Raw genomic sequence first — 18,940 nt, 5'->3', positions numbered from 1 at the left:
AAAACCAATAACCTTGAAAGGAAGGGGTGGATTTGGGGAGGGTCATTGAGGGTAGAAAATGTCATGAGTATGGATGGGAGGTGACCTGAGGAGGAGATGAACAGCCATCCTGAAGTCTTGGGGGGACGCAATAGATCAGACAGACTGGGGAAGTTGGTTCCACAGGTGAGATAAAAGAGGAACAAATGGGTGGAGATGAACAGTGAGCATGGATTTTGGGAGTTTCCCCAGAAGTAGATCACTTTCAGAATGTGTGAAGAAACCAGATAGAGACCGAGCACAGAATGGGCAGAAACCAGAGCGGGACAGAGCACAGAAAGGGAAGAAACCAGAGAGGAACAGAGCACAGAAAGAGGAATGGCACACTTTATGATGCAATGCCCTTCCGGTCAAGCATCAATCCAACAGGATATGTCAGGGCAGCATTAACAGTTCAAAGGTTTTCTAATGATGTTTGTTACTTGTATACTCCCTCTGCATCATCATGTGGAATATTTTTGCACCGAAGGTTCGTTTTAACTAATACGTCTACAATCTACATTGATGTTTGTTTTTAAGAAGGTAAGTTCTCTTGCATTACACCAACCTTTTATTTGCTGTATATCTTGTGTTTCTAGTGAAAATCCATTGTGGCAGCCAACCATTGGAACCGACCTGTGTTCATCTTGCCATGGAGTTGACTGAAGACAAAACCAGATATAATGAGGGCTGGCAGCAGAATCCAGGATTAGACAACTTAAAGGAACAGAAAACAGTTTGGGATTATCAAGAAACTGAAGCTCCAATGCCAGGATTTTTTGCAATGGGTGAGAATACTTCAGCTCTTATGTATGAAGCAAATGCAGTCATCTACTTAACCCTGCAGTGCAGTATATTTCTCTGCCTCATTCTCGCTAAATTTATCTTGGTAAACCTTTAAGATGTTCGAATAGGTTATCTATTTATTACCCTAAGCAGAGGAGGGAGTATTACATTATGGTCCGTTTGTTTGTCTGTTTGTTTGTTACTTGCGAAAATCAAAGGTTTTTCAAGTATATTGCTTTGTTGTGTGCGTTATTCTGTCTGTTTGTCTGTTTGTTTGTATGTTTATCGCCTACAGGTCACAATTTTAAAACAATCTTCACGAAACTTCACCACAAGCAAGCAGCCTTTTGTTTTTGAGCTCAACAGTTTAAAATGTTAATATTGGCCAAAGGTCAACACATTTGTCATATTTCTAAAATCCTCAATTTTCATCCGATTACGAGAAATTTCAAAAGGATTTGCATATCAAGTCACTGAATTCAATCACCAATTATTTTTGAGGTCATCACAGGCCAAAAGCTCAACATCGGCCAAAAAGTCGACAATCATTTCTAAAATTGTTAATTTTCATCCATTTGATTTGAAATTTGAAGAGGATTTGAGTATTTTGTCATTGAATTCAAGCACCAATTTTTATTTTATTTTTAAGTCAAATTTGTTTTTTGTATTTCGCAAGTGTCGTGCAATGCATGACACCAATCTTGTTTGTATGTCGGCACAGAACTTTCGTATTTTTCCTATTTATGTGTGTCGTTGATTTGTATCTGCATATGCGGGTTTCAAAAAGTGAAATGGAGCCCTTCCAGCTCTCAAAGTATTCATGTGCGTGCGTGCGAGAGAGAGAGAGATAGAGAGATAGAGAGATAGAGAGATAGAGAGATAGAGAGATAGAGAGATAGAGAGAGAGAGAGAGAGGGAGAGAGAGAGAGAGAGAGAGAGAGAGAGAGAGAGAGAGAGAGAGAGAGAGAGAGAGAGAGAGAGAGAGAGAGAGAGAGAGAGAGAGAGAGAGAGAGAGAGAGAGAGAGAGAGAGAGAGAGAGAGAGAGAGAGAGAGAGACAGAGATATCAAGGACAACTCCAGCTGTGTTTGCAAATTGATCAATTGCTTACGCCACTTTGTCGAGAAAAATAAAAGGGAAACCCAAACACAATTTCTTTCTTCTGAAAACCAATGAAAATCGTTAATCACTATCTAATTTGAAGGGAAGGCTTTTTTTTGAAAAAAAATTTGGCCAATCACAAAGTCTTGAAAAAAGCCCTACCATGTCTTTGATTCACTGCTGAAATTACCCGTGTACATGTGCGTTTAGCTCGGTGGAGATGCTGTTACAGTTTTGAACGACGGCTGTTTCTTGCACTTAATCATGGGGGCATCGTGATCGTGATCCTCTCTCGATAGTGGCAGATAACCACAAGATCCAACCATCTCTGCTGTGTCATAACAGTTCTCTGTAAAATGTTCCAAGCACAAAAGTGAACATTTTGTTGGCGCGATCCACACTCGGGTATTTCGGACAAACCTCGTCCAATTTCTTGCAAACTTAGGGTCTATTGGCCATTGGTGTAGCATGAAACCATCTTAATTTGTATTACGTTAACCACCAAAGATGTATCGACTCGGCATATTTGTGGAAAATCGAATTGTGTAATCCCCCTTTGAGTTAAATCATACCGCGATGCAACCCATAAACAGTCCGAATCTGGTGGTCTACTTCCTCCAGGTGTAACGTCATGGCTAATAATGAAGAAGAAGATGAAGGAGAAGAAGAAGCCAAATTGACCTACTTTATAAATCACATATCACAAAAAGACACATCATATCTATGTTGATGAGGTGGCTGTGTAGAGCTGAATTTAAAGAGGTGCCTGTGATGAAAAGAGATGCAGATCGAGTGAGGGATGACAGGGGCAGATGGGAAAGACATGGAGGAATGTAACGTCGAGTCATCAGCATACGAGTGCATTTGGTTATTTGTAGAAGAAAGGAGGTCATTGGTAAAAAGAAGGAAGGAGTGTTGGAGACAGGATGGAACCTTGAGGGACACCGCTGTTGATAGGGAAGGGGGGGGGGGAGATGTTGAACCATTAACAATTATGGAGGGAAAGCGGTCAGAGAGAAAGCCCAATATAAGAGAGCAGAGTGAAGGAGGAAAGCCAAAAGAGGGAAGCTTGGATATAAGACCCTGATGCCAAACTGTCACATGCTTTTGAGATATCAATGCCGACAACAAAGGATTCCCCAAAGTCTCTCAAAGAAGAGGCCCAGACATTCATAATGGAATAAAGGATCCCCTCAAATAAAAGCCGGGATTCATCTACACAGAAGCGTGTTCTTCCTCTTCACAATCAAACCCTCTTTGCACCATTCACTCAATCTCAAATCCGAATACCAATTTGGCCACACGCCTCATTCACCTCATCACATCAACTCATTCATTCCCTACTCAGTCCAGATTCCATCGTGAATGAAAGAGGAAGAAGGAAGAAATCATCTACTCTGTCGTCTTCTAATTAAATGAAATATCAAAAATGTCCATTTAACAGGTCAGGTCAGGTATGGGAGCATGTGCCAGAACAGCACGTCGCTGCGTCCACTTTCCGCCGGTACTCCAGGGGCCTCCGTCTGGCCATCCCCCAGGCAGATGCCAGGCCCATCCCCATCTCCTTGAGATGATGGTCAACCTGTTGCAACCATGAGGCGACCCACTGGCCTCCTCCACTCATGAGACTCCCTCGCTGAGAGAATCTGGTGAGCAGGATCAGAGTCAGGAAAACGAGCCACATGTCCATACAGCCGCAACTGACGCTCACGGACTATGCAGGTAACAAATCTCATCCGAGTCTCTCTCAGCAACCGCTCGTTGGACACAAAATCCGACCAGCGATAGCCAAGGATTCTCCGAAGAGACCTGGTACCAAAGGAATTAAGTCTCCGTCTCAGATCCTTGGTCAGAGTCCAAGTCTCGCATCCATAGAGCAAGACTTGAAGTACCAAGGACCTGAAGACTCGGACTTTCGTCCTCCCGCACAGGTACTGGCAGCGCCACACCCCATGATCCAGTGAATCCATGACTCCCCAGGCCCGACCCAGACGTCTATTGACCTCTGACTCGCAGCCAGCAGAGACATGAATATCACTGCCAAGGTAAGTGAATCTCTCCACGACCTCAACATCCTCACCACAAACAGACACAGACAGGACAGCAGCATCCAAGATGTCACCGAAAGCCTGGATCTTAGTTTTGACCCAAGAAACCTGTAATCCCAACGGCTCCGACTCCTCATTCAGCACCTCGAGGGCCCCCAAGAGCATGTCTAAAGTCTCCGCAAAGATGACTGCATCATCTGCAAAGTCAAGGTCCGAGATCTTGACATTCCCAAATGACGCACCGCAACTTGATCTCTCCGACATCCTCCCTAGAATCCAGTCCATACAAGTGCTGAAAAGTGTGGGGGCAAGTACACATCCCTGACGAACTCCAGTAACAACTGGAAATAAGTCAGAGATGGTACCACCACACTTCACAGCACTCTCAGTACCAGAGTAGAGTTCAGACATCAGATCGATCAGTTTTGGTGGCACCCCACGAAGACCAAGAATCCTCCAGAGGACGTCCCGATTCACTGAATCGAACGCTTTACAGAGATCAACATAGGCTGCAAGCAGCCCCTGCCGAAACTCTCGTCTGTGTTCGGTGAGGACACGAAGTGCAAGGATACGGTCAATCGTTGACCTCTTTGGTGTAAAGCCTGACTGCTCTGGACGCTGGTGCTCAAGCAGATGGTGGCGAACCCTATCGAGAATTATCCGAGCAAAGACCTTGCCCGGCACTGAGAGCAGCGTCACCCCTCGGTAGTTGTTGCAGTCTTGGCGATCACCCTTCCCTTTCCAGAGAGGGACAACAAGGCCCCTCTTCCAGTCAGTTGGGATGATGCCTGTGTTCCAGGCAGAGCACAAAACTGCATGCAACGACACGAGTGCGGCATTTCCACCAGCCTTGAGAAGTTCGGCATGGATGCCACAGATCCCTGGAGCTTTGCCCCGTTTCAACTGGTTCACCACAGCCCGTGTTTCCACAAGCGTAGGTGGACCACAGTTGATTCGAGGGTCAGCAACAGGGATTGTAACACCCTTGACGTCCAACTCGACAGTTGGGGGATCAGCCTGGTACAACCGCTCAAAGTAACCGGCCCAGCGGGCCTTCACTTCAGACTCCTCTGTCAAGAGCCTACCACTCTCTGCTCGAACTGTAGTGCTCCGAGGGATGGGCTTGGATGAACGTAATGCACGAATTCCCCTGTAAGCGGGACGAGAATCACCTGTCCACAGGTGATGCTCTTCCCCCTCACAGATTCCTCGCACATAGGCCTCCTTGTCCACCCTCAGTGCACGTACAGTTTTACGCCTCAGCTCCCTGAACAGCTCAGCTCTGCCATTCAGCCTGGCCCTGCGACTCTGGTCAATGGTATCCAGTGTCCCTTGAGAGACAAAATTCTTCTTTGCCCTGCGGTGAGCTCCAAGGCATCCACCGGCAACATCAAGGACGGTGGTCTTGAAGGCGCTCCACAACTCTTCAGGACCCCCCAAAGCACCCAGACCCCCCAAGTGTCCACTCAGCCTGTTCGCAAACTCCTCAGCTATTCTCTCATCCCTGAGCTTGGCAACATCCAGCCTCGGCTGGGATGGTACCATTCTCCAGGATTTAAGGTGCAGCTTTAGAGTTGCTACAACAAGCCTGTGGTCAGTATTGAGGAACTGAGCACTCCGGTAGACCCTGCAGTTCTGGATCATCCTCCAACGACTGTCAATGAGGACATGGTCAATCTCCTTTGCCACACCGCCAGCATTGGAATACCAAGTCCAGCGATGAGCTTGTGGGCGCTGAAACCATGAACCAGCCACCCTAAGTCCATGACTTCTTGCAAAGTCAAGGAACTTAGTGCCATTCTGGTTCATAGTTCCTGACCCATGGGGACCAACACACACCTCATAACCGTCCCTATCAGTTCCAGTCGATGCATTGAAATCCCCCAAGACTAGAAGTGTGTCTCGTCTGGGGCACTGATCAACCACAGACTCGAGTGTGGCGTAGAATGCATCCTTCACGGTGAGATCACTCGCCTCAGTCGGAGCATAAACAGAGACCAGGGAAATGACACCTAAGGAGTGACGAATCCTTAATCTCATAATACGCTCGTTGACCGGTGTTACCTCAATTATCATTGGGGTCAGCTTATTGGACACAGCTACAGCAACTCCTTGGGTATGGTAACCATCAGAGCGACCAGACCAATAGTAGGTGTAACCACCCACCATTATCTCGCCGCAATCCGGTCTCCGAACCTCAGAGAGAGCTGCAATCCCGATGTCCAAACGCTTGAGCTCAGATGATAACAGAGACAGGTGATCATCCTCTCTTAGGGATAGGACATTCCAGGCACCCACCCGAAGGGACCGCCTCAGGTTAACCCAAGGAGACCGCCGTCTGGTGGACGACACCTCAGCACCACTCCGACACACTCTCCCGCAATCTGACCCAGGGATGTTACCCCGTGGTTTCCCTCCTATCAACGATTGGGGGTCCCGAAGGCTTTGCCCCAATCCCATCATCCGGTGAGCTGCCCTGCGAAGGGAAGCTGCACAGGAGGTACTCCCACGGAGTGGGTTTTCAGATTTTTTTGCGTTTTTGCGTTTTGCGGAATGAAGGGTTTTACGGTGGCCGGAGTGCAAATCCTGCCACCAACCTCCTAATAAGAAGTGACCCCAACTGCAGGAGGATGTCCGCAGACACAGTTGGGCACTAGATATGGATGGCCGTTGGCTCACAAGGAGCTCCTCCGCCCTTTGACAGGTTTTGTTTTTAATCCTGCTGGGTGTCCATATCCAAACACCCTCCTCACCAGAAAACCTGGTGGGGGAGACGGTTTAGTCGCCGACAACCCGACCATGGAACAGGTTAGTACAGGTTTACATGGTACCTGTAGCAGGTCACAGATCGAACCTGACCTGACATGAGACCTGACCTGACCTGACATGTCCATTTAACATCGCCACTAAAATCCCTTCCATCACAAATTTTCTCCATCAGCCTGCTTTCATCTATCCTCCTCCTCCTTCATGTTCAGCACAAGGCTGCAGGTAGCATCATTGGCTGGGAGCACAGCTGTGCCCCTATTACCAGGCACTCATTTCACTGAGCTCAGAAGGATAACAGACTGACTAAACACCACCTAGTGTTAATTCAACGGTTGACAGGGGCTAAAGCTCAGGACAGTAAGGTCCCAAGCTCGCCATCCTAACCACTAAGCCAATACCAGGCTTACCCTGCTTCTGTCCTCCACCCTGCTTATTACCCACGAGGCCATGTAGATTCCTCCACAGAGAACCCTGCTCCAGCCTCCATGTCCAGCATCTGAAGAGGCTGTTTGCAGCCTATGTTGATCTCCGCAAAGCATTTGATTCAGTGATTCACTCAATTTGATGCTCTCTGGAGGATCCTCAATCTTTAAGGAGTGCCACCAAAGCTGGTCGATCTGATTTCTGAACTATACTCTGGTACTGAGAGTGATGTGAGGTGTGGTGGTTCCATATCTGACTTATTTGCAGTTGTTACTGGAGTTCATCCAGGGTGTGTACTGGCCCCACACTTTTCAGCCCTTGTACTGTATTCTGGGTTGGATGTTGGAGAGATCTAGCTGCAGTACATCGTTTGGGAGTGTCAAGATCTCTGACCTTGATTTGGCAGATGATGCAGTCATCTAGGTGGAGACTCTGGACATCCTTATGGGGGCCCTCAATGCACTGAATGAGGAGTCAGTACCACTGGAATTACTGGTCTCCTGGGCCAAGACCAATATCCAGGCTTCCGTTGGCATCTTGAAGCTGATATCTTGTCTGCACCTGTCTGTAGTGGGGATGTTGAGGTCACAGAGAGATTCACTTTCCTTTGCAGTGGTATTCATGTCTCCGCAGGTCATGAGCCAGAGGTCCATAAACGTCTGAGTTGGGCCTGCGCAGTGTAACCTGTTGGTACCAATGCAAGAGGACAAAAAACTGAGTCTTTAAGTCCTTGGTGCTTCCAGTCTTGCTCTATGGATGTGAGATTTGGACTCTGACGAAGGATCTGAGAAAAAGACTTCACTCCTCTTTGGAGAATCCTTGTCTATGGCTGTTTGGATTTTGCTTCTGACAAGAATTTGCTGAGAGAGACTCAGATGAGATTTCCTATCTGTTTTGTTTGTGAGCTGTATGGACATGTGGCTCATTTTTCTGACGCTGATTCTGCTCACAAAATTCTCTCAGTGAGGGAGCCTCACCAGTGGATGAGGCCAACGAGTCGACCATGTACCTCGATGTTGCCGCAGGTTGAATGGAATGTCAAGGAGATGGGGTTGGACTGGGAAACTACCTGGGGGGTGGCCAGACGAAGGGCCCTGGTGTGCTGGTGGAAAGTGGAAGTTGTGACATGCTGCTTGGCATGCTCCCTTCCTGGCCTGACCCCGGTATCGAGGGTGACCACCACAACTTTGACAGGTCCTTCCACCTCTATTTCTATGGGGGCTGTGGTGGAATCTGTCCAGTGTTACCCCCTCTTGCTTCAGGTCCTTTTGACTCTCCATAGTGGTGGTAATTTAATTTAAATGCTTAATGTGCGCTCTGTAATTTGGCTTTGAGGTGCGAGAATTCACACCTCGGGTCCGAATCCCACTCCTGACACCAGTGTTGCAGCTGTCCTGTTTATTCGGATTGCCTGCTTTGTATATGTCAGATTATGTCAAAGCGACGACAATGGTCGACTGCTTCAAAGACTTCCTTGCCATGTCTTAAAGGCTGTAGCCAGATCACTTGTCGCCAGATCATGTGTCGAAAATATGATGTGAATTGGAAGACCCAAAGTGATCCAGTGTTATGCCAATCGGTACCACATGACTGGATTTAATTTTAGGCCTAGAAACGTAAGTCACATGACACGGTCTTTTGTTAAACGATGGTGACCGCAACTAATTTTCCCTCAAGGGGTCATTAATAAAACCACAAAACAAAGCAATCACCACAGTCAGAATTCACCCCCAAAACTATATACAGTATGTTTCTTAAAGTGCAAATGATGGCACTGAGGAAGGAAACAAAAGAAGCAATCAACCAATAAATGTTGCAACTAACACTATCCCCTTACCTCCTACCGGCATATGTGCCCATGGTACCGAACAAGTGAACGGGAACCTTAAATAATTATGTCCTTATCAGGCCCAATCAATCACACCACAATAGAGAGACAGAGGGGGTAATGACCGGACAGAAAGAAAGTTGCGGGCAAACCCGCCAAAGTTTGGTAGCACAGTTGGGTCTGGTCCCATCGCTCCAGCAGGGCAATCATCCCATGGTCACTGAGGGGAGATAGGAGCCTGTGACTCGGCACTTCACGGAGCATGACTCAGCACTTCACACAAGCAGTGTGGTGCAGCCGTCTCTGCCAAGGTCAGGGCAATCTCTTCCCCTTTCCTGACTCACCTCCACCTTCTATGCACTTGGGCTTGTGCGTAATCAATGACATGTCACACCCCTACACTCTCACTCATCATTGGGCACAGCTCAGCCTGGTAGGCGGGATGACAATCTCTCACCCGAGTCCTTTGCTGATAATTCGAGCCCTGCAGGCACCATTTTCCCACTGAAAAACAATGGTTTCAAAGGGTAAAACATCAATAACTAGGGTCAAATGGGTTGATAATTTTAGAACAGACATTAGGAAAGGGAGATATCATCATCATATAAACGACGCATATCTAATGCCACATTTAATTACTTTATGCTTATGCTGAGACACACATACAGAAAATAGCTGTATTATATGAAGCATCTTTAGCCCACACTCAGAGGTATGCATGCTCACCTCTGAGCTCACCTCTGAGTTACCTTGCCAAGGTTTGAATTTTAACAAGCTATAAACTGTTATCCTTGTGTTACGCATGCAGGGCGATTGGCATCAAAGATCCCAGGGTGTCTTTTGTGATGAGTAGGCGAGTTATCGCCGGCACCTTGGAGGAATTTCCAAGTTTCTGCCACCTTCAGTTGAACTTGGTGTTGGCTTAATGGTTAGGATGGTGGGCTTTGGATCCTCCAGTCCTGAGTTCAAATCCTGCTCAGCTGTTGCATTAATACCAGGTGGGGTTAACTCAGCCTGTCAACCTTCTGAAGTCAGAAAAATGAGTGCTGGCATGCTGGTATACTCTATCAGAGTGGCGACCTGTCCAGGATTATGCCCAATAGCCAAGGAGACTGCTCAAGCAACACCAACGCTCGGCACAGAGTATGGTCCCAATCTCCTCTCTCTCTCCTCAGTGGAACATCCTACATTTCAGGTTATATTGAAGTGTTTTACATTTCTTTCTTCTGCATATGATTGAAAAAAAAATGTTTTGTTTTGTTTTAGGACAAACAACATCATTTGGTAGTGGTGGTTACATTGCACACCTGGAAGGAAACCTTTCCAGGGCAAATGACATGGTCAATTACCTCATCAAGAACTCCTGGTGTGATGCCAAAACGTCAGCAATTTTTACAGAGTTTGTTGTCTACAATCCAAACGTAAACCTCTTTTGCTACACCACAATGCTGGTTGAAAGGTTTTCAGGTTTGTCTGCCATCATCACTTTGTTGTCTGAAAGGCATCTTCAAAAACTCTCTCTCTCCTCTTTTCCTGTTCATTCCTTCCCTTTATTTTATTGTCAAACTGTTACCCCACTGCCCCATCATCAGGTCTTCCCCTCGGTTACCTTGCTCTTCTGTGAGCTTCCATCTTGCAGAGAATGTAACAACCTTGTACATCTATCACTTCATTCACTTGATATAATGAACAAAGATCCAATTATAGCTTTCTTGTGATATTTATCTGTGATTTATAACCAGAAGCATTTTATCTGTGACACTTTTATTGCCAATTTATATCTTAACTTCTTTGTTAAAATTATTGAGAAAGTAAAGAAATATCCAGGGCATAAACTGTTTAGTTTATTTTTGTAGTTGGAAATCTTGTTTCTTTGATATTTCAAACAAAAGGAATGAATGTGGAAAATAACCATCAGGAAGTCAGGACTTCCTATGTGAGGATGGCATGGACACTCCATATGTAAATACAATACAAATCCTTCCCTCTCTCACATCCTTTCTCTTTTCACATCCTGTCTCTCTGTCTCTCTGTCTCTGTCTGTCTGTCTGTCTGTCTCTCTCTCTCTCTCTCTCTCTCTCTCTCTCTCTCTCTCTCTCTCTCTCTCTCTCTCTCTCTCTCTCTCTCTCTCTCTCTCTCTCTCTCTCTCTCTCTCTCTCTCTCTCTCTCTCTCTCTCTCTCTCTCTCTCTCTCTCTCTCTCTCTCTCTCTCTCTCTCTCTCTCTCTCTCTCTCTCTCTCTCTCTCTCTCTCTCTCTCTCTCTCTCTCTCTCTCTCTCTCTCTCTCTCTCTCTCTCTCTCTCTCTCTGTCTCTCTCTCTCTCTCTCTCTCTCTCTCTCTCTCTCTCTCTCTCTCTCTCTCTCTCTCTCTCTCTCTCTCGTCTCAGTCTCCTTCCATCTCTCCATGAAACACAAATGGCACAATGCACAACATATGAACAATACAATGCATGGAACACAAAGGAGATATAAAAATGGAAATGGAGACTGAGAAAGGATATACGGCCAAAGCAAGCTATTGATCTAGAAAGGTGTAGCGGGTCTTTAGCCAGTGCACTTGACCCAGAACAAAAAGGCAGAATGACTCATGAGAGCAGATGCAACCCAGATAGCACAACAAATCCCATTAAAGCCATGGGCCCAGGTATTGACCCAATTTTGTACTAACACAGTAAGTTCAACCCAACACCGCTGGTTGTGGATTAGGAACAATCATTTAACAGGACATGTAATAATAAACAACCGATAAATGACCCGTATCTTGCCAAAAGGTGACCACGTGTGACTTCTTTAAGGTCACACTGAGGTGAACAGAGCTGCTATCCACCAGGAGCGACTCCTTGAGGAATATCTGCCTACGAGAGATTCCGATGAGAATCGTTCTAGAGTGACCATGAAAAATATGCGTTTGCCTCATAACGTCACCAAATGACGTCATAATGTCTCAAGCTTGACATATCTGGAAAGCACTCATCGAGGTGTTCAATTTGAGGTACTACACAATATGGTTCCTAAAACTTGAAAATTTGACCTTGGGGTCAAATATGTTTGACCTGAGACGCTAACCATGAAGGTCAAGGCCAATCGCCACCAAAAGTTAATCAGCTGAGCGCCAGACCATGAACTATATTCCCATGAAGTTTGAAGACGATCCGATCAAAATTACTCAAAAAATAAGGGTTTCGTCGACTCCCCTGATTTGTGACAAAGTGACCTTGACCTTTGACCTTGACCTTCAAAATTTTATGCGCTGAAAGGGACCTCTATAGGCCTCTGATATGCGAAGTTACAAAAATTTCCAATGATAACTGTGCTCTGCAGAATTATTTATACGTGATTACAGACAAACAAAAAAAAAACATACAAGCTGACTAACATATCTTGCAAAAACTTCGTTTTGGCAAGATAATAAATCTCTCAAAGCAAAGCACTGTCACATCTGGACACACAAAAAAAAATCACAACAGGATTATCCACTCATAAACGAGCAAGGAGCCAGAGTAAGAATCTGTGAGTGTCTATATGAGAAAACAGAGTTGTTGGCAGCACTGCTGTTGGCAGAAAGGGGTGGGTGGAGGGGTTTTGATAGACAGTAGTCACTAATTGCTGGGACACCTCACAAGGTGTCGAGCCAGAGTCAGTTCGGCATCATTAGCGAACTTGGGTAGTGATTCCAAGAACAAGATATGGAGATCATGTACACTACTGGTCAAAAGTTTTAGAACACCCCTATTTTTCAGTTTTTACTGAAATTTAAGCAGTTCAAGTCCAGTGAATAACCTGAAATGGTACAATGTTAAGCGGTAAACTGCCAAAGGTTAAAAAAAAGTTTAGGTTACCAAAAACTGAAAAATAATGTAAATTTCAGAGTTGTTTAAAAAGGCCCTTTTCAGGGAACAAGTAATGGGTTAGCAACTGCAGCTGTTCTGCAACAATGGAAGTAAATTAAGCCTTGAAAATTGATGCAAACAATTTCTACAGGTGTCCCAACTTTTGTTGATTAGTTACAAACCTTCTGTCTGTATAAAAACAGTGTTGGAACAGACTGTGTTGCTACACCCTCTGAAGCATTATTTGGACAATATTGCACTGCAGGAAGTAGTATATTGCTATCATAATGGCGAGAAAAAGACAATTAACAAAGGAAGACAGACAGACCATTATAACCCTTAAAAGTGTAGGTCTTTCCTTTAGAGGAATTGCAAAGAAGCCAAGGTGTCAGTGAGTACAGTTTCCTACACCATCAAAAGGCACTTGGAAACTGGAGGAAACTCCGACAGGAAGAGGTCTGGCAGACCCAAAGCCACAACACAATCAGAAGACAAGTTTCTGAGAGTTAACAGCTTGCGTGATCAGTGGCTCACATGACAGCAGCTTCAAGCACAGCTTCACAATGGTCGAAGTGAGGAAGTCTCAGTTTCAACTGTGAAGAGAATACTTTGAGCTGCAGGTTTGACAGGTCAAGTGGCAGGAAGAAAGCCATTGCTAAGATGGCAAAATCAGAAAACCAGGCTTGCCTGGGCCATGAAGCACAACCAGTGGACTACTAACAACTGGCAGAAGGTCTTATGGACAGATGAATCAAAATTTAAAATCTTCGGTTCATCACGCAGGGTTTTTGTACGCCGTCGAGTAGGTGAAAGGATGGTTCCTCAGTGTGTGACACCAAATGTCAAATAATGGAGGAGGAAGCGTGATGACCTGGGGTTCTTTTGCTGGATCCAGAGTAGGCGACTTGCACAGAGTGACTGGCACCCTGAACCAAAAGGGCTACCACAGCATTTTTCAGTGCCATGAAATACCCTCTGGTCTACGCCTAGTTGCTCAGGGGTTCATCCTAAAGCAAGATAACGGCCCAAAACATACCTCCAGGCTATGTCAGAACTACCTTAGAAGAAAAGAACAAGACGGTAGGCTTGAAATCATGGAATGGCCAGCACAGTCTCCAGACTTAAACCCCATCGAGCTGGTTTGGGATGAACTGGACAGAAGGGTGAAAGGAAAGTAACCTACAAGTGTAACACATTTGTGGGAACTTCTGCAACAGCGTTGGGAAGAACTTTCAAAACAATATTTGATTTCCATTGCAGAAAGAATGACACACATATGTTTGGCTGTTATATCTGCAAAAGGTGGCTACTTTTATGAGTCAAAAATTTTGATTAATAATTTGTTCAACAAAATGATTCTATGATTTTGTTTTTTTATCTGCAAATGTTTATTTGTCCTGTGCTTTAATTTCAGAGTACATTGAAACATTAAACTCCATAAATTTCAGTAAAAACTGGAATAAAAGGGTGTTCTAAAACTTTTGACTGGTTGTGTATCCCAACATAAAATTTTTGAACTTTTTTTTTATGAGGTCAGTGTTATTTCAATAATTGGAAAGATCAAGTAGTTAAGTGCTCCAGCCATGAAGAAATAATGCACTCTCACAAAAATGATTGGGCTACCATCTCCACAGGATCTGACATGCTGGAATACTTTCACAAAAGCCAAATTTCTCTCACGCATCAGTTCCTCCCATCCTGTTTCCAACTATCATATCCATTCTCTTAGAGCTGATGCATTGAATTCTGTGGGGAGGCATCTGTAATCATGCAGCTTCCTTTTTCAACATGAAAAGCAAACCTGACTTAGGGTAACTTTGGCTCACTCCATGAGGTCTCAGCAAGTATGTGTCTGAGCCAGACCAGAAAACATCATCCTGCAAATATCAAGGCAGAATGCTTCCTGTCTCCTTCCTCAAAGAACTGGTGGTGTCTTTTCAAGTCCCTCTCTGATTGCCCCTCTTCCATTACCTCAAATGGCATATCAGAAGACTGCCTGATGATTTATCTTAACTCTGTTTTTCCAAATCTCATGCACCCAACACAACCTGTGCTCTCCTCATCTTACCAACTCGTACTCACCATCGACTGGGTATTGTATCCTTCTCATTTGAGAAGGTATAACAATGTCTGTCCAGCCTTGATCCTGCTTCGGTGAAGGGCGCAGATGGCATTACATCTGACTCTCCTGGATTCTGTGACGGTGAACTCCACCTCTAGCCTGGTGTTGGCTTAGTGGTTAGGGTGGTGGCTTGGGATCCTAGGGTCCTGAGTTCAAGCCCCGTTGGGCCGCTGAATTAATACACCAGGAGGTTGACTCAGCTTGTCATCCTTCCGAGGTCGGCAAAATGACTACCAGTGTACTGGTAAGGGGGACACTGCATCAGCGGCATAGCCGCGTCCCAACCAATGATGCAACCAGCAGCCACAGGCTGCACTCGATAGAGAGAGAACTCCACCTCTCAACACTGTTGTAATCTCCTGTGATGATGCTGAAGCATAAGGTCTGTTGCTTTCACATTGCAGGCAGGATGGTTGTCCCTCTTGTTTTTTGAACCTCGTTTCCTCTCATGTAGCGTCTCTGCACTCTGAGCTCTCTGACCCTTCCAACAAATCCAGGATGTACATGTTCTTCGAGTGACCCGTTCCTTATTAAACTTCCAAAATCCAGGCTGACTGCACACCTCGACTCTTGTTCCTCACCTCTCCCATATGTGGATATACCTTCCAGTTGCTATACTATCTCACTTTTCTGTCCAGAGCTTCAAGCAGGCCGTCCTCCCCTATCTATCTACCCCTTTAACCTCATACACAATCTTTATTATCCCCATTATCTCTTCCTTCCCCAACCCTCTGGGGAATCCTACTTGCAGTGGTTCCTCCCCTCCTTATTTCCTATTAATTAATTCCCTTGCTTATTGTGTCCAAAAGTTGTCCCCAAAATTTGTGAGATTTGTGAATCGGTTGAAAAACAACAGCTAATTGTTTGATTTGTAGTGGACATTTTAACAGTACTCTTTTTGTTCCTGCAATGCATAAATGGAAGGGATCCAAACAGGAGCAAAAATCTGAGAACGTGTTGTTTTTGTTTATATTTCATCTTCTTTCTAGGTGTTTTTATGCCTTCACATGAAATTTTTGTATATCGAGTTCAACAGAACAATCAAATTATGAACACTGTCCTGCATGTGGCATATGTTGGATACATCATCGTCATCGCCTGCCTCATCATCCTCATGGTCATTCAGGCCAGACAGCTGGGCACCAAAATTTTCTTTCGCCTTGCATCTTGGAGTGAATTTCTCTCGTTGTCTTTGGGGTTGAGTGCGATCGTTGTCTTTTACCTTAAAAACAATGCTGGATATGAGCTTTCTGCTTTGAAGATGGCTGGACCATGTGAGTTGTTTTTTTAACAACATAAAAATTGTGCAACTTATTTTTGTTTATTTTTTACAAAATACCTCATGAAGTGCTGTCGTCCTTTCACTTGTTCTTCCAGGGCAGTGAGTTGTGACTTAGCTGACATATTTACTGGTTACCCTCATGAAGTTAAAATTAAGTGGATTGTTGTAAATAAATCGGAGGAGCGCATTCAAAATTCGTTTCGTTAATAATACTGTACCTAAGGTTCAAAATTATTCTCTCTTACTTTTAGTTTCCTCCCAAAACAGTGATAAGTTTACATAATGATAAAATAAATATTGATATTGAAACATTTTGAATGCTTTTCTATTTCAACAGGGAAAGCCAAGACGTTGAATTTTATCGGCCTCAACCTGTTGTCTTCCCACATCCTTGCTGCTCTCGTCTTCCTCATCTTTTTAAAAATCTATGAGATTTTTGGTGCATCACAATGGCTTCGACCAATGTTCAGATCAATGCAGCTGACTGCGGAGCTTTTGAAACCCTTCTCAATCATTTTTTGTGTGATTCTTTTGGCATATGCTCTCCTCTTTTGGGCTGTTTTTGGTTCGTACTTGCGACTCTATGATAGCTTGATTTTAAGCATGACATCTGTAATTTCTGCATTGTTGGGAAAGAGCGATTTCAAGCAATTGTTCACGCTGGGTGGAGATCTTGCAGCATTTCTATATTTAGTTTTCATGTTCTCTTTTGCTATCCTGTTGTTTGACGTTGGAATTCTGCTGGTCAGCGAAGCAACATCTGCTGCATTTAGTGAAGATGATGAGTCTGCCCTACCATTCTCCATCTTTACCAGCCCTCTGCTCAAAACATACAAGGCTTTGTGTGAATTAAAACGCAAGAAGAAGAAAAAACATGGCAGTGAAAAAAAGTGATTACCAGGTCATTGTGGTTCAGTCACCTCTCCCGTCCAAAGGCAGAACCTGGTAACTCACTTCTAATTGATTTTGAGAAAACAAAGAAAAACTGCTTTTATATATATTAAAGCCGTATCCATTCGAGAAGATTAAAGATATATATTATCTTTATATCGAAATATATGTCGAGAAATATATTATCTTTATTATTTAATATATATGGAGAAGATATATATTAAAGCCGTATCTAGGTTTTTTTTGTGGTATTTACCGAATTCTGTAGGAGTTGCTAGGTCCTGCCATGAGCGTACAAGCTTACGTAGGGAACAAATTACAATAACTTATACACTAACATGAAGCCTATAACCTGGTAACTCCAAAATTACTATTAACTCAGTTTTGATCAAAAAATGAGTTCCTAGGTTTTGCCTTTGGACAGGAGCCTGTTGTCGACCAGGCAAATCTTCACCATGGCTTTCTATCAATCTCTGCTGTGCTTCTCATTTTCATTTTCCCTTTGAGTTATTCTCTTAAAAAATTGATTCTTTCATTTCTGACAACAAATTATGTTTTTGTGTATGTTCCACAAAATCAAGTAAATTAAATTTGTCTTTTAGGCATAGTGATAGAAATGTTAAATTAATTATTGACCAGCAAAGGTAACTCAGTGTTGCCATCTCACACTTCCCCTACCTCCTCCCACTTCTCCTCCCACTTCTCCTCCCACTTCCCCTCCCTCCTCAAACCGTCCTTCATGATGATCAATTTGGAATTGTGACCTGTAGGTGATAAACAGGCAGACAAACAAAAAGAAGACGTCGTGCAAAGCACGTTACTTGCAAAACTGCACACAATATTCTAGAAGTGGCCCTCACTAAATTCCTGTACAATGTTAACACCACCTCTTTTGATTTATAATTGACCCTCCTCCGAATACAGCCTAAAACCCTCTTTGCTCAACCTATAGCTGCCTGACACTGTGCTGCCTGCTTATCTCCCATATCTATTACCACCCCCAGATCCTTCTCCTGTGTGACACGCTCCACAATTACCCCTTGCATCCTGTAATCTCTATTTTCATTGTTCTTTCCCATCCCCAACACCTTACACTTGCTCAGGTTAAATTACATCTGCCAATATTTCGCCCAATCTATGCAAGTATCAATACTTTCCTGAATCTGATCACCACCCCCTCTGCTATCCACCTTACCTCCAAGCTTTGTGTCATCTGCAAATTTGGAAAGCTTATCTTTACCCCATTATCCAAATCGTTGATGTAAATAATGAATAGTAATGGTCCGAGTACTGATCGCTGAGGTACCCCGTTACTTACAGCCTCCCAGCAAGACATCCTGCCACTTACAGCCACTCTTTGCTTCCTACCACTAAGCCAGTTTCCCATCCACGTTAATCAGATTCAGTATGCAAATCCTCTTCAAATTTCAAGTCAATTGGAAAAATTGAGGATTTTTTTAAATCTCACCAAAGTTGTTGGTTGACCTCTAGCCTATGTTCACCTTTTTTTCAATGTTGACCTCAAAAATAATTGGATGGTTGAATTTAGTGACTTAAATATAAATGCTCTTCAAATTTCAAGTAAATCGGTTGAAAATTGAGGATTTTTGAAACCTCATTAAAGTTGTTGACCTTTCGCCTATGTTGACCTTTTGACCTCAAAAACAATAGCCTTATTCCTTATGACAAACTCTACAATGTGGTGAAGTTTTGTGAAGATCGGTTTAAAATTTTGACCTGTAGGCAATAAACAGAAAGACAGACAAACAGACAGAATAACAAAATCGACTGACCAATATACTTGAAAAATCTTCCATTTTTGAAGTAACAAGAAAACGAAGTCGTGC

General features: G+C 44.1%; 1 protein-coding gene and 1 long non-coding RNA gene across 2 annotated transcripts in view; one reads left to right on the top strand and one right to left on the bottom strand.

Annotated features, from left to right (window-relative positions):
- The first annotated feature begins 443 nt into the window (after window positions 1–443).
- LOC147010964 (polycystin-2-like) lies at window positions 444–17,579 on the top strand. The gene is made up of 4 exons (XM_085860456.1): window positions 444–806; window positions 10,238–10,438; window positions 15,910–16,194; window positions 16,540–17,579. The coding sequence occupies exons 1-4, from the start codon at window positions 671–673 to the stop codon at window positions 17,094–17,096; spliced, it is 1,179 nt and encodes a 392-aa protein (XP_085716582.1). The 5' UTR covers window positions 444–670; the 3' UTR covers window positions 17,097–17,579.
- LOC147010963 (uncharacterized) overlaps window positions 8,993–18,940 on the bottom strand; it is a 118,907-nt gene continuing 108,959 nt past the window's right edge. Inside the window, exon 3 of the long non-coding RNA XR_015052555.1 lies at window positions 8,993–9,475. This is a non-coding gene — a long non-coding RNA (uncharacterized LOC147010963). The remainder of the gene's footprint in view (window positions 9,476–18,940) is intronic.

This window comes from Eptatretus burgeri, chromosome 16, assembly GCF_056783735.1.
Source record: "Eptatretus burgeri isolate ZD-2024b chromosome 16, Ebu_testis_v1, whole genome shotgun sequence".
Lineage (NCBI taxonomy): Eukaryota > Metazoa > Chordata > Myxini > Myxiniformes > Myxinidae > Eptatretus > Eptatretus burgeri.
Note: the sequence above shows the minus strand (reverse complement) of the source record. Positions and strands in the feature narration are given on the sequence as shown.